Consider the following 14127-nt stretch of genomic DNA (forward strand, 5'->3'; position numbering starts at 1 on the left):
TGGATTTCGCACCTATCAATTTTTTACCTATCAAAATATTTTGGATTTCGCACCTATCAATTTTTTACCTATCAAAATATTTTGGATTTCGCACCTATCAATTTTTTACCTATCAAATGGCGAACTCTCACCGTCTCAATCAATATCATACTAAACACATTAAAGAATCAAACGCAACTTAAAAAAAGTCACGTGTTCAAGCCAAGCCGATGACTAAAAGGATAGGTTTTTACAAGTTCCCGTGATGAAATAGATAACAGACATAAGGAGAAGGAGCTTAGTTACTACCGCAAAATTTCCGATTAATTTTATGTGTAAATTCTTTTGACTGATCAGAATAAATAAACCGATTCGCGGAAACAATCCAATGTATCTGCAGCAGGCCAACTGAGGAGTTACAGCCTTTCATTCCTTTGGCATATTGTGCATCGCTTGAAACTTTCGTTCACACCGGGAGGGTGGGACCGTGGGAAGGGTGGCGAGAGTTATAAAACGACTGAACTGGACGAGATCATTGGTAAAATATGCGAGGGTGACGGGTTAAAGCTCTCCGTAGAAGGGAGAAACCCAATTCTAGTTCAGCCTTGCCCTCGGCCTACCATCTCACCGTCTCACGTAGTTCGAAGACCATCTTATGACCTACCGCTGCTGTATACCGGGAAGAGGGAAGGAAGGAATTCACTAAAATTTTATTAAATATATTTGAAATATCATTTTTGCTTTCAAATATTTTTAATAGGTAGCGATACCTATCAAATTTAAATCAAATTAAATATTCTTAAAAACTAATGAATCAGGAAAAGTATCAAAAAAATTCCTTGGGAATCGGAACTTTCAAACTCAATTTTTTCATGCCTATCATTTAGGTTGATCTATCACTATCAAAATCGGTCAAATGATAGCTAGATTTTTTTCCAACTATCAAATAAAGTATCAGATTCAAAAAAGATATGATAGTGCCCATCACTGCCCATAGGGAGGTTTCTTATAATACTTCTGGTTTTACCTAACGTAAAAACCCACTAAAAAAACCCATCACTAAGATCAATTTTTATGAATTTGAATGCTAGTATAATTTCATTTTAAAAATAGTTTAAGATATTTAGTGTTTAAACATCAAAAGTATTATTTAAAAATATTTATTATTTTTTATGAAGCATTTAAATTTTTTTTTTTTTCATTTTTTAAGCAGTGACTTTTGAATGATAATTTTTACATTGAGCGAAACTGCTAGCAAAATAAACCCTTAAACCAAATAAAACCCGGTGGGCTGGGTTTTTTTCGAACTCTGCTCCAAACGGGGTAGTCCTAACTCTACGTTATTGTTTTTCAGTGTAGTATAATTGTCTCGCTTACTTTCATCATGGTAATTTTTTGGTCAGAAGTGCAATATTAAGTATGATTTGTTCCCATAGGCAAATATCTCAGCACTAGAACAGTCATGGTGCCTAATGGCCCGTAGTTTTAAAACATCTGAGCGTCAAAATGTACCGACGTCTAACGTTCCAGAGCAAAAATGTACTGGTACCAAAATATACCGGTAACTAAATGACCTGGTGCCTAATGACCAGCACTCATCTGACAGAGCGCTTCAATGACCCGACAATGTGTAAATAGGTTATTTCGCAAACTACGTCAGCACCCTCCAGCTTGTTTTAGTGATTCTGCCACGGCACTTCTAAGCAGTCTGGGAAATAGTACACTTCCTCTGGTCCAAAAGCCGTTTATTAATTGCTTGGACTAGTTTTTACATTCAAGAAGTGCGAGTTACTGGTCCTCGGGACCAGTTTATTAATTGCGAATCTAAAAGAGAAGAAAGGCGGGGACCAGTCCGGAAACCAGTTTATTTCAGACACTGGTCCCAAGGACTAGTTAAAAATATATTTTTATTTCCCAGACTGCTTCTATGTCATAAGTTTATTGCAGGAAAAACATCATTCAGGGTGAAAAATCGATATTTTCAAAACTAGGGTCAAAGGATTAAGCTGTCTGCTTTTTCAAATGTTACAGTTGGGTTAGTGAATATGGATTCAGCAACTAATAATAATAATTTTACGAGTAATAATATTAATATTTATTTTGTTACTAGCAAAATGGAAAGCAGAATAGCGTATTGTAGGAGAAATACGGCCGATTAAAATTTATTTTTACTGTAGTAGGACTTTGAGTGACGTCTTAAGAAACAGTTGCATGTGACTTTGCGAAATCACCTATTTGCACTCTACGGTTTTTTTTTGGGCGTAAATAATGAAAAAAATAATTTACATTTATAAATAATTAATTAGAATGGTTCCATTTCAGAGTTGCCTACAGGAAAACCCTTCTTAGGTAGATTTGGTCGGTTATAAGGCGAATCCACGCTTAGTTAACAATTACAAACCTATTATCGTTGGTATTGTTAATGACGCCACACCAGTGAAAATGTTATATATTCCAATAGCAAAACTAACGCTTTCCACTCCAAAATACGTAGCTAAAAGTACAGTTCTTAACGGGAAAAACCCACAAAACGAAATGCCAAACAAGAAGGTGCATGCGAAGAGCAGATACTCATTGCTACTAAAACCAATGACGATCAAAGTCAATCCGTAAATGATCATGCACAATGAATAAAGGTTTCTCGGAGAGAATACACGCTTATCCGACAAGTAACTCAACAAGAAAATCCCCGCAAAATCACCAGCGTTTGAAACTGACAGCATCACAGCTCCGTTGTCGTATCCTTGGACAGCAACGTGAGCCACGAATAATGTTTGGTTAGTCACAAACGAAATGAAAATAAATACGGATGATGCTCCCAAGAGCCAGAACGCTGGTTGGGAGATCATATTAACTACGATCTCTGGAAAGATAATTTCTAAACAATTATTCTGCTTAGTTTCATTGTTTTCAATGGTCGAGTTCTTTTTGTGCGATTTCGGATCTAGACGCTGTATTTCTGAGTTCATAAAATACTTTGCGGGAAATTGCGTAACGTTTCTCGGTCTGAGAAGAAGAGCGATAACCAGTATTTGGGCAAATAAGCAACCTATTAGTAAAAACGCGCCACGTAAACCATATTCTTCAATTAAAATCTTAATAACGGGCGGTAGTATAAACCCGGAAATCGCAGCTCCGGCCTGTGAAATGAAAAGTGCCGTGGTACGGTATTCTTTAAAATATTCAGCGACAATTTGGAACATTGCTGGTGATGAAATTCCTAGCGCGAAACCTGCATGAAATTTTAATAGGTGTTAATGAAAAATTACATTTTTTTAATTCAACATTTTACGAAAAGCAGATAAAAACTATATATAGTACGAGGGTTAAACACTTTCTAGGTCGTACCTGAGTGAACCACATGATTTAGACACCGTCTATTGTTATGTCGATTGGCACCTTGCATACGGTTTTCGTGTATTTAAATTAAATCAGTTTTCTCGTAAGTTTACTTCAACTAATAAAGGAGTTTTCCTCAACCCTGTTTTTAGTTTCTACCTAAACTTGCTGAAGTTAACGGTAACAGTTTGTTTAGAGCGGCGTAACTTAGCTGCGATATAAACTACAGACATAGCGTGGACATCCCTAAAGGTAAATTTTAATTATATCAAAAATACTCCCATTTCCAGTAACTGGCAACTCAGTTTCATTGTTGGTTACAAATATATAAAACGATTAGGAGAATATCAAAGCTAGTTTAGGCCGTATGAACGGTGCTTTTATCTGCTTTTCATATACTTAACTGTATTGTAGTATTTTAAACTTACCATGTAATGCCCCCAACCATATTATAAGGGTGTAGAATTCAATGTCTCCTATGTATAAAGCAACAAAACTTGACATCGACGCCAAAGCGCAGAGAAAAGTAACCCACCGACAAGACAGAAAACATGCCAAGTGTCCAGAGGCAAGACCTGAAAAAGTTTTGAATTGTTTATTAAAGGAAAATAGTTGTACAGTGAAAATATTGCGTGGAGTTTCTCTTTTTTTGCCTCCATATGCTATTGTGTCACGCTACTAATTTTAAACGTATTTCTAAAGTTAAATCGAGGGGTCGGACGTTTGTCAAAATCCCGTACAGTTCGTTTGAAATCTATGAAAATCTCTCTCGAAAATCTCAAAATCCCGAAATCTCACGTCAAAATCTGAAAATCCCAAAATCTCACGTCAAAATCCGAAAATCCCAAAATCCCTACCTCAAAATCTGAAAATCCCGAAATCCCTACCTTAAAATCTGAAAATCCCGAAATCTTCACCTAAAATCCCGAAATCTCACATTAAAATCTAGAAATCCCGAAATCTTAACGTAAAATCCCGAAATCTCACCCTAAAATATCAAAATCTGAAAATTCCCATGCTTACAATACACGTTTTGCATCTATTTAAGAGGGAAAGACACGAGGGTAAAACTCTGCCTTCCGATTTTTTGCGCCTGCGATAAGAGTACTGTATTACAAATTAGACTATTTTTGTCGATTTTTCTCCGGTATTCATTACGGTAAATTAAAACTAATTTATAGTCTAAAACCTAAACCTATATTTCAAAATATCCTATGAACACCGGAAGTTAATAGACCAATACGATTACCTACAGTGAAACAAACTTCCAGGGGCACGCCTACATACTGGATAATTTGCCTGTCGCCACAAGACAACACTAGAGGCAGCCCAAGCTCACTGCATCTGAGAGGATAGCCAACTCGGTCATGCCTCTAGCAGTGTCTCCTGACATGATTGAAATTATCCACTATAGAGGCGTGCCCTGGAAGTTTGTTTCTCTTCATGTAATATTCGTATTGGTCTATAGTAAATCTTGATATGCCCTGCAAATACCCAAAATTTCATCAAAAATCCGAAAAAATCCGAAAATCTCCTCGAAATCTGAAAATCTCCTTTAAAATCTGAAAATCTTGTTCCAAATCCCGAAATCTCCTTCAAAATCTGAAAATCCTGAACAAAATCCTGAAATCTCCTTCAAAATCTGGAAATCTCGTTCAAAATCTGAAAATCCCGAAATCTTAAAATCTTGGAGAAGATTTCAAGATTTCTAAAATCTCAGTCAGAATCTCAAAATCTGGGGAAAATCTCAAAATCTTGGTCAAAATCTCAAAATCTTGGTCAAAATCTTGAAATCTCAAAATCCCGTACACTAAAATGCCGAACGTCCGACCCCTCGGCTAGACATCTAAAAATCATTGCGGAATATACGGTCTAATGGAATTTCGGGATATTCGGTCTAATGAAATTTCGGGATATTCGGTCTAATGGAATTTCAGTTCATTCGGAATTCGGTTGAAAGAGAACATACCGTAAAGGCGTCCTTTCTTAAGGCCTAAATATTGAATACGGGTCCCAAACGTAGGACCTAAATTCATGCACCTAGATGAAAGTTTACGCAGATTGGATAAGTAAAAATAAGATAATATTGTTCAAAACAATACCTGAGTCAAAATGTTTAATAATTTGTTGAGTAGTCATATTTTATTCAGTACCTAACATAACATCCAATGATTGTGTACCATTGGGTCGAATCCCATTGGATCGAATGTCTTGTTCGACCGAATCCCCATGGACCGAATACCGCAATTTGGGCGGATTTCCAATCATGAATTTTCCTTTAGTGACTGGGTTTTTTTTCAAATTGTTGTTTTTTTAAGTTAGTATTTATTCGTATTATCAGAGCTAATGGTTTCATTTGTAATTAGTATATATTACTACAAAAATAATGAACAATAGTATTCAAAAAGAAAAACGTTATATCGGAAGTGAATATAAAATGTAATTTTTTGGAAAAGGCATATTAATTTGGAAATTCAAATTAATTTGGAAAGTCAATGATGATAAACATCAATATTTTGGAAAAGGCGTAACATTTTAGATTTTTTTATAAAATATTTCTAACCTAACCTTTGGAAAAGGCATATTAATTTGGATGGTCAATGAAGATAAACTTCAATATTTTGGAAAAGGCGTAACATTTTAGTTCTTTTTTAAAAAATATTACTAACCTAACCTAATCTTTGGAAAAGGCTTATTAATTTGGAAAGTCAATGAAGATAAACTTCAATATTTTGAAAAGGCGTAACATTTTAGTTTTTGTATAAAGTATTAGTAACCTAACCTAATCTTTGGAAAAGGCATATTAATTGGGATAGTCATTGGAGATAAACATCAATATTTTGGAAAAGGCGTAACATTTTAGTTTTTCTTATGAAATATTAGTAACCTAACCTAATCTTTGGAAAAGGCATATTAATTTGGAAAGTCAATGAAGATAAACTTTTGGAAAAGGCGTAACATTTTAGTTTTTTTTTATAAAATATTACTAACCTAACTTAATCTTTGGAAAAGGCATATTAATTTGGATAGTCATTGGAGATAAACATCAATGTTTTGGAAAAGGCGTAACATTTTAGTTTTTTTATAAAATATTACTAACCTAACCTTTGGAAAAGGCATATTAATTTGGATAGTCAATGAAGATAAACTTCAATACTTTGGAAAAGGCGTAACATTTTAGTTTTTCTTATGAAATTGTACTAACCTAACTCTAGCCCAACCTTACCTTTAAGAGATCTCCCTCCCAAATACTGACGGCGCTCGATGCTGCATAACTTCTTCGATCATCCAACTCACTCTATTCATTGCGCTACTGGAGCTCGGCAACTTCTGGAAAACGCTATGATTTTATATGTGTAAACCCATCCCATTCAGTCGAAATCTCTTCCATATAAATATTCCCATTCAGCAGAAAATCGCTCTTTGGGCTATAAATTGTTTTAAATTTGGCTACATTTGTACAAATCTGAATTCGGTCCAACGGGATTCTATCCAATAGGAGTATACCTCTCTGAGCCCCATATACCCATCCGATTAATCCCTATATTATTCAAACCGATTATTAACAGGTTTTTATCGATATCGATCAATGTGTCTATAGACAAAATGGAATAGTAATATAATGGCCCCAAATTCGACCATGATTGAATAAATATGAAGCTAACTTAAATACGTTATCTTTTTAGAAACGCTCAAATTTCCTAAGAGAGAAATTTGAAATTAGACTAAAAAACAAAATCTTAATACATTGATTTAACTGAACTTTATTTGATAAACATGGAAAATGAAACAAAATTATATAGTAATACTAATACTAGCCACTAGAGTCCGCATAATCTTTCCATGGCCATCTTGTTGTATGCGAAAGTGAAGAACCCAGCTCCTTCACTACACTTTAGCTGATCAGCTTTATTAATGTGAACAATATTATTTGAATACGTGAGAAATAAATAATTTGTAAGGGTTCCTAAGTTGAACTTCAACACACTTGCCCCTCCATTACCCGAAATTAATAATGTAAGCCTAATTTTTAAATTAAGTCCAATGTTTTTGTTGTATGCGGAAATAAAAAAATCCGTCTCCATCACAGCACTTCATCTGATTAGCTCTAATAATGTGAACAATGTTATTTCAATACGTCTAATAATTATTGAAGAACGTGTTTTAACGATGTGTGAATAAAGTGGTTCGCATCTGAACCTTTGCATGTTTATTGGCTCGAGAAATCAGCCTCACCTGCTCTATCTCTTACAAATGTTGGAATTTCTTATTTTTATTTTGAGTTAAATGTATATCTACTTAAATGTCACTATTTAATAAATCTGCTTTGGTTTTCAATCTTTCGAAGCACCACAACACAATTCCAAGAATAACCGATGATCCCAATAGGTAGTAAACATTGCAGAAACTCTGGTGGTCCGCAACTGTGAAGTCTGGGGATTAAAAGTGTGTGTTAATTATTTTCTTAACTAAATTGATTTTGTTACTTAATTTCTTACTTATAAAAATTTGTTACTTAATTTCTTACTTTTAAAATTTGTTACTTAATTTCTTACTTATAAAATTTGTTACTAAATTTCTTACTTATTAAAATTGCTACTTAAATTGTTACTAAAAAGTTGTTGTATAAAATAGAAATTGCAAAAAAACCCTAAAAAATATCAGTACAAAAAAGAAAAAATATAAATTCTAAAGAATGTTAAAATGGAAAACTTTGTAAAGAAAAGGGTAATGCCCCAGGGTGAGCAGTAGGATAGCATGTTTTCAACTCAATCGATAATCCTACTGTTCGAACCCTGTCGTGGAAAATCCCCACCCTTTTCTAACCCCAAAATCGTCAACTGTACACACCTTGAAATTTTTGTAAAAAATAAATCACTTCTTCACTTTCTTTTACTAAGGAAGGATCTCCAGTCTCTCTCCGATATACTAATGTAAGTTCATGGGCTATTTTTCAGTCGGTAGTCTATGCCTTAAATAAAGCTCTCCCAAACCAAACAAAATTTAACTTAAAATAAAATCGGCAACTAACTTAGTAAGGATTTACTATATGGTGCGTGTCAACCCGGGATTAAACCACATCCCCTAAAATAAACGTAAATTAGTAATCGGAATAAAATAAACTCAATCAAAATGGCTGGAGATGGCGAAGAAGCGGGAGCAAGCGGTTCCTCGGCAAAGAAAAAGGAATTAGAAAACCTAAAAGCAACTAGGAAAGCTGTAAGAACTTTAACTACTAAACTAATCACGGCTTTGGAAAAGCTGTTAAAAGAAGAATCACCCGATGAGGATGATTTGGAAGATGCACTGGCGTGCGTAGAACAAAAAGAACAAGATCTAATTCAACTGGAAGAAAAAATAATTAAATTAATGGATTCGACCTCGGAAGCGGAAAGTCAAGTGAAAGCTGCTCAACAATACCGCGAGGACTTGATACTTATTAAAAATCGGACTAATCGAAAATTAAAAAAAATACGTAACCAAGGAATACAAACCACTTCAAATGCACCGTCAATATCGGGATCTAATACCAACCTCAGCGTTCTTGGAAACCACGGGGGAGGATCTATTCAATCAAGAACGGCGGAAACAACTAAACTACCAAAACTCATCATGGCGAAATACAACGGCGATCTCACCCAGTGGTCATCGTTTTGGAACCAATTCAAGGCAGCCGTACACAACAAAGAAGAACTTCAAAAGGTAGAAAAATTCAATTATTTGAAATCTTACTTAGAAGGAGAAGCCAAAATGGCTATAGAAGGACTTTTCGCGTCTGATGAGGCTTATGATGAAGCAGTAACAATTTTGATAAACCAATTTGGAAATCCGGATTTTGCAATTTTAAGTCATACAAATGCTTTGTTAGATTTAGGATTAAAACCACTTAATGATTCAAACAATTTAAAGGCACTAAGAAACCACTATAACACTTGTGAAATCAACATTCGCAGCTTAAAAGCATTAAACGTAGATACTTCAGCTAAGGGAAACGCCTTTTGTGCCTCTATCTTAAAAAGTCTCCCCGAGGATTTTAGGCTACAATATTCTAGGGAATTAAACGAAGAACGTAGATGGAATGTTAACTTTTTGTTAGAATTTATTAAGAAAGAATTGGAAAATAGAGAATCTGCGAGACTTCTAGGAGCTACGCCAGGAAACCCCAAACCCAAAATGGATGGGTCTCAATTTAAACCAAAAAACGAAAGTAATTCTTTTAGGCCTAGATCTTCAGCGCAGGTTTTGAATACGGGGATAAGGTTTAACAATAACCCAAGAACTTATCAAAATAACTACCCCAAAAATTATCATCAAAATAATTATCCCAAATTTAATTATCAAAGAAACCCCTCTGATAACATTTACTGCATCTTCTGCCAGGATAGTGTCCATAGATCCCCCAATTGCACAAAATTCAACTTAGAACAAAAACAAAAAATAGTAAGGGATCAAGGAAGATGTTTTACTTGCCTTAGGCAAAATCATTCTGCAGAAATATGTCCATCACATATCAAAATTTGTAAAAAATGTGGAAAAGGACATAGTTTTGCTTTATGTGATAAAAATGAGGTTAACATAATTAAAACCCAATCGTCTCCAACGCCAGAAAGCATTGTTTCTGGGTGCCAAACCATGTCAGTAACTAGTGAGAGAACGGTGTTATTACAAACAGCTCGGGCCATAGCTTTAAATCCTAACACTAACGAAAATAAAAATATTAGAGGTCTCTTGGACCCCGGAGCTCAGGCTAGTTTTGTAACAAACAACATAGTTGAACAACTAAAATTACCTATAATTGGAGAGCAGGTAGTAGAAATTTATCATTTTGGTAGCGAAATCCCAGTCCAAGAAAAACGTAGACAAATAAAACTAGTCTTGCAAAACACACAAAATCCAAACAAAAGGGTGGAAATAACAGCGCTAGAAGTCCCATACATTTGCAAAACTATAACATCATACAACAGCGCGGAAGTAGAACATTTTATTAACTTAAAGGGATGGCAATTGGCAGATCAGATTAATGGGAATCTAGCTTGTAGCTCTAGCATAGAATTCCTGATTGGAGGAGATTTTTACTGGGAAGTTGCCACGGGAAAATCAGAAAGATTTGGACATAAATTAGTGGCTATTGAAACAATGCTAGGATGGGCTATCCAAGGGCCAAGAGAAGGAAGAAACTCAGAATTACTAGAATGTTCAATTATATCCATGGGAATAGGAGTAAGTAAATTAAAAACCATAGTAAAGGGCTTTTGGGATTTAGAAAGTCTTGGAATTTTAGACGGAAATTGTAAACAAAATCAAGATCAAAACGCAGAAAATTTAGATTTAAAAATAGAAAAAATAGAAGGGAGGTACCACGTGCAATTTCCTTGGAAAACTGAAAAAGGGGTCTTACCCAACAACAAGGAGGTAGCTACAAAAAGGGCTATAGCTTTAAATAAAAGATTCATGAATGATCCCATATTGTTTTCGGACTATAAAAAGGTTATAGACGAGCAATTGAAATTAGGTATAATAGAAAGGGTCCCATTACCAAGTATCGAAAAACCAGGCACTTATTATTTACCCCATCAAGCCGTAATAAGACCAGAAGTCAAAACAACAAAACTAAGAGTGGTCAACGATGGCTCCTCCCACGCAAAAGGGGTTCCGTCGTTGAACGACTGCCTAGACCCAGGCGAAAACTTAACTCCAGAATTGCTTCTATTATTAATTAGGTTCAGAAAACATTTAGTAGCGTTTATCGCTGACATTGAAAAGGCATTTTTAATGATAGCCTTACACGAGGAAGAAAGGGACTCGGTTAGATTTTTGTGGGTCGTACAGGATAGCACTGGAAAAATCCAAATGAACCAATTTATAGAGTTAAGATTTGCACGATTACCCTTTGGCATAACTTCTTCCCCCCACATTTTAACAGCTACAATTAAACATCACATTAAAAACACCCCCGACGCTGATCCTAAGGTAGTAAAAATGTTAGACAATGACCTATACGTCGATGACCTGACTAGTGGGGATGATAGTGTAGAGAAGGCTTTCAAATTATCTACAGGGGCTATGGACCTCATGTCAAAGGCTAGTATGTGCCTTCGTAAATGGCAAACAAATTCTATAGAATTAAGGAAAAAATGGGCAGATAGCGATCACAGAATGCTAGAAAATAATGACAAAAACGAAATAGCCTTATTTGAAGGAGGAACGGAGCCTGAAACTCTAAAGGTTCTGGGATTAAGATGGAACACGGGTACCGATACCTTTTCCTTTGACTTAACAAAAATATTTGAGTTAATTAAAACCGGAAAAATCTGTAAACGAGAAGTTTTAAGTACCGTAGCGCAAATTTTCGACCCTGTCGGCCTACTCTCGGCTTACACAATTAGAGCAAAAATGCTTTTGCAAGAACTATGGAAATTAAAATTAGGTTGGGATGAAGCCTTACCCCCAAACTTGGCTGAAGACTTCAGCAAATGGACTCTTGAATTGCCAAAATTACGTAATATCTCAATCCCAAGACATTATTACGGAGTTAGCCAGGACGATATTGTATCTCAAGAATTACATGGATTCTGCGATGCTAGTCAAGGGGCTTATGCTACGGTTATTTATGTAAGATTTGAATTAAAATCAGGAAAAGTTGGTACAGCATTAATCACTGCCAAGGCTAGGGTAGCCCCCCTAAAAGAATCAACACTAACACTACCTAGGCTGGAATTAATGGGATGCCTCTTAGGCGCTAGGTTAGTTAATTACGTCAAGGAGGAATTTAGCGATAAAAACACAACGATTTTCATGTGGACAGACTCCACAATAGCTTTACATTGGATAAAGGGAAAATCTGACACATGGAAACCTTTTGTGTCAAACCGTGTAAAAGAAATTCAAGAGTTATCCAAACCAAACAATTGGTCACATTGGCCCGGAGTTCAAAACCCGGCGGACCTACCCACTAGGGGAGTGACAGTGGAAAAATTGGCTCAAAGTAAAGTCTGGTGGGAAGGGCCACAATGGTTAAAGGAGCCTAAATTAAATTGGCCCCAAGATAAAAATATAGAATTGGAATTTAGCCCCGAGTCCATAGAACCAGAAAAAAGAAAAATTATTAACTTGACTATTAGATCTCAGGAGAAAGGAAATCTAAACAACTTAATTAACATAAATAATTATGGAACCATTTGCAAGCTATTACGGGTCACTGCATACCTCTACAGGGTATTAGAGCGCGCTAAGAACAAAATAAAAATTACAGGACCTATAACGGCCCAAGAAATGGCTAGAGCGGAAATTAACTGGATAAAACATATTCAAAAAAATGAATTTGGAATAGAATGGGCTGCTATCCAAAACGGTAATCCTATCCCCGAATCATCAAAATTAGTGTCTCTCAACCCTATACTCAATGGGGAAGGATTAATTTGTGTGGGAGGCAGGCTAACAGAATCAAAAGTTCTAACCTATAGGGAACAACACCCTATAATCTTAAACAAAAATAGATTTACATCACTGATTATGGATAGATGTCATAGGTTGGTAATGCATAGTGGGGTCCAAAGTACCGTAACTCAAGCAAGGGAACAATACTGGATAATAGCCGCGCGACAGGTAGCAAAAACAACCATCAAAAACTGCGTAACATGCAAAAAGGATCTAGCTAAGGCTGGGAAAGCCCCAACTGCCCCTCTTCCCTCGGATAGGATTGAACAAACTCAAAGCTTTTCAGTAATAGGCGTGGACTTTGCCGGTCCGCTTTACATAAGAAATAACACAAACAAAAACACTGAGAAAACCTACATATGCTTATTCACTTGCGCTGTAACTCGTGCTGTGCACCTTGAGCTAGTTCAAACATTAACAACTGAAGATTTCATAATGGCTTTTAAAAGAATGATGGGAAGGAGGGGAATACCAGAAGTAATTTACTCTGACAACGCTCTAACCTTTAAAAAGGGTAGCCAAGACTTAAACCTTATTTGGGATAAATTAAATGGAAAAGAGCTATTGGAATTTTTTAGTGCAAAAGGAATCACATGGAAATTCATAGTGGAAAGGGCGGCCTGGCATGGAGGCTATTGGGAAAGACTAGTTCGGTCAACAAAAACAATACTAAAAAAGGTTTTGGGAAAAGCCATGCTTAAATTTTCGGAAATGGAAACTATTCTGGTAGAGGCGGAAGCCGCTATAAATTCACGACCCTTAACCTACGTTTTTAACAACATTGATGAACCCTCCCCACTCACACCGGCGCACTTTTTAACCGGCAAAAGAATTACTTGTTTACCCCCTCAAAATTTAAAACTGGTCAAGGCTCCGGAAACTCAAAGAGAAATGGTTAAAAGAATTAGATATAGGGAACAATTGATAGAGACCTTCTGGAGAAGATGGAGGCACGAATATTTAATGGAATTGCGATCAGCGCACCACAATTGCGCTAAAAATAAACAAAGCGAGGTTAAGTTAGGCGATGTAATGTTGATTCACCAAGATAAAGTGCCAAAACACGTATGGAAACTAGGTGTTGTAACGGAAATTAAATTAGGCAGAGATAATAAAATCAGATCTTGCGAACTTCGCACAAGTAATGGAAATACAATTAGACGTCCTATACAATTGTTGTATAACTTAGAGATAAATTAAAAAAAAAAAGGAGAAAATAAAATGTTATTTAGTAATATTAGTCAATATTACGCGGGGAGTGTTAATTATTTTCTTAACTAAATTGATTTTGTTACTTAATTTCTTACTTATAAAAATTTGTTACTTAATTTCTTACTTATAAAATTTGTTACTTAATTTCTTACTTATAAA

The 14127-nt window shown here is 35.5% G+C and overlaps 3 protein-coding genes across 3 annotated transcripts in view; 1 reads left to right on the plus strand and 2 right to left on the minus strand.

Annotated features, from left to right (window-relative positions):
• The window catches only part of LOC149602758 (uncharacterized), a 285004-nt gene that overhangs the window by 94608 nt on the left and 176269 nt on the right, over positions 1–14127 (minus strand). The window lies entirely within an intron of this gene.
• Positions 2373–5457, minus strand: LOC149602768 (monocarboxylate transporter 12-like). The gene is made up of 5 exons (XM_089860243.1): positions 5421–5457; positions 5288–5311; positions 3747–3893; positions 3328–3378; positions 2373–3211 (listed from the first exon to the last, which is right to left on the minus strand). Exons 1-5 carry the CDS (start codon positions 5455–5457, stop codon positions 2373–2375), a joined length of 1098 nt encoding a protein of 365 aa, XP_089716369.1.
• Positions 8452–13956, plus strand: LOC149602769 (uncharacterized). The gene has a single exon (XM_089860245.1). The coding sequence runs from the start codon at positions 8452–8454 to the stop codon at positions 13954–13956; it is 5505 nt and encodes a 1834-aa protein (XP_089716371.1).

The sequence above is a fragment of the Phalangium opilio genome, unplaced genomic scaffold (assembly GCF_054372755.1).
Source record: "Phalangium opilio isolate 3A_F unplaced genomic scaffold, DU_Popi_V2 ptg000352l_1, whole genome shotgun sequence".
Lineage (NCBI taxonomy): Eukaryota > Metazoa > Arthropoda > Arachnida > Opiliones > Phalangiidae > Phalangium > Phalangium opilio.

Excerpts from the sequence above, each read along its gene's own strand:
- LOC149602768 (XM_089860243.1), bottom strand. The coding sequence starts at position 5,457 with ATGACTACTCAACAAATTATTAAACATTTTGACTCAG. Across the intron at positions 3,894-5,287 it reads TAAGAAAGGACGCCTTTACG|GTCTTGCCTCTGGACACTTG; the intron begins GTATGTTCTCTT and ends AAACTTTTTCAG. Across the intron at positions 3,212-3,327 it reads AAATCATGTGGTTCACTCAG|GTTTCGCGCTAGGAATTTCA; the intron begins GTACGACCTAGA and ends AATTTCATGCAG.
- LOC149602769 (XM_089860245.1), top strand. The coding sequence starts at position 8,452 with ATGGCTGGAGATGGCGAAGAAGCGGGAGCAAGCGGTTCCTCGGCAAAG.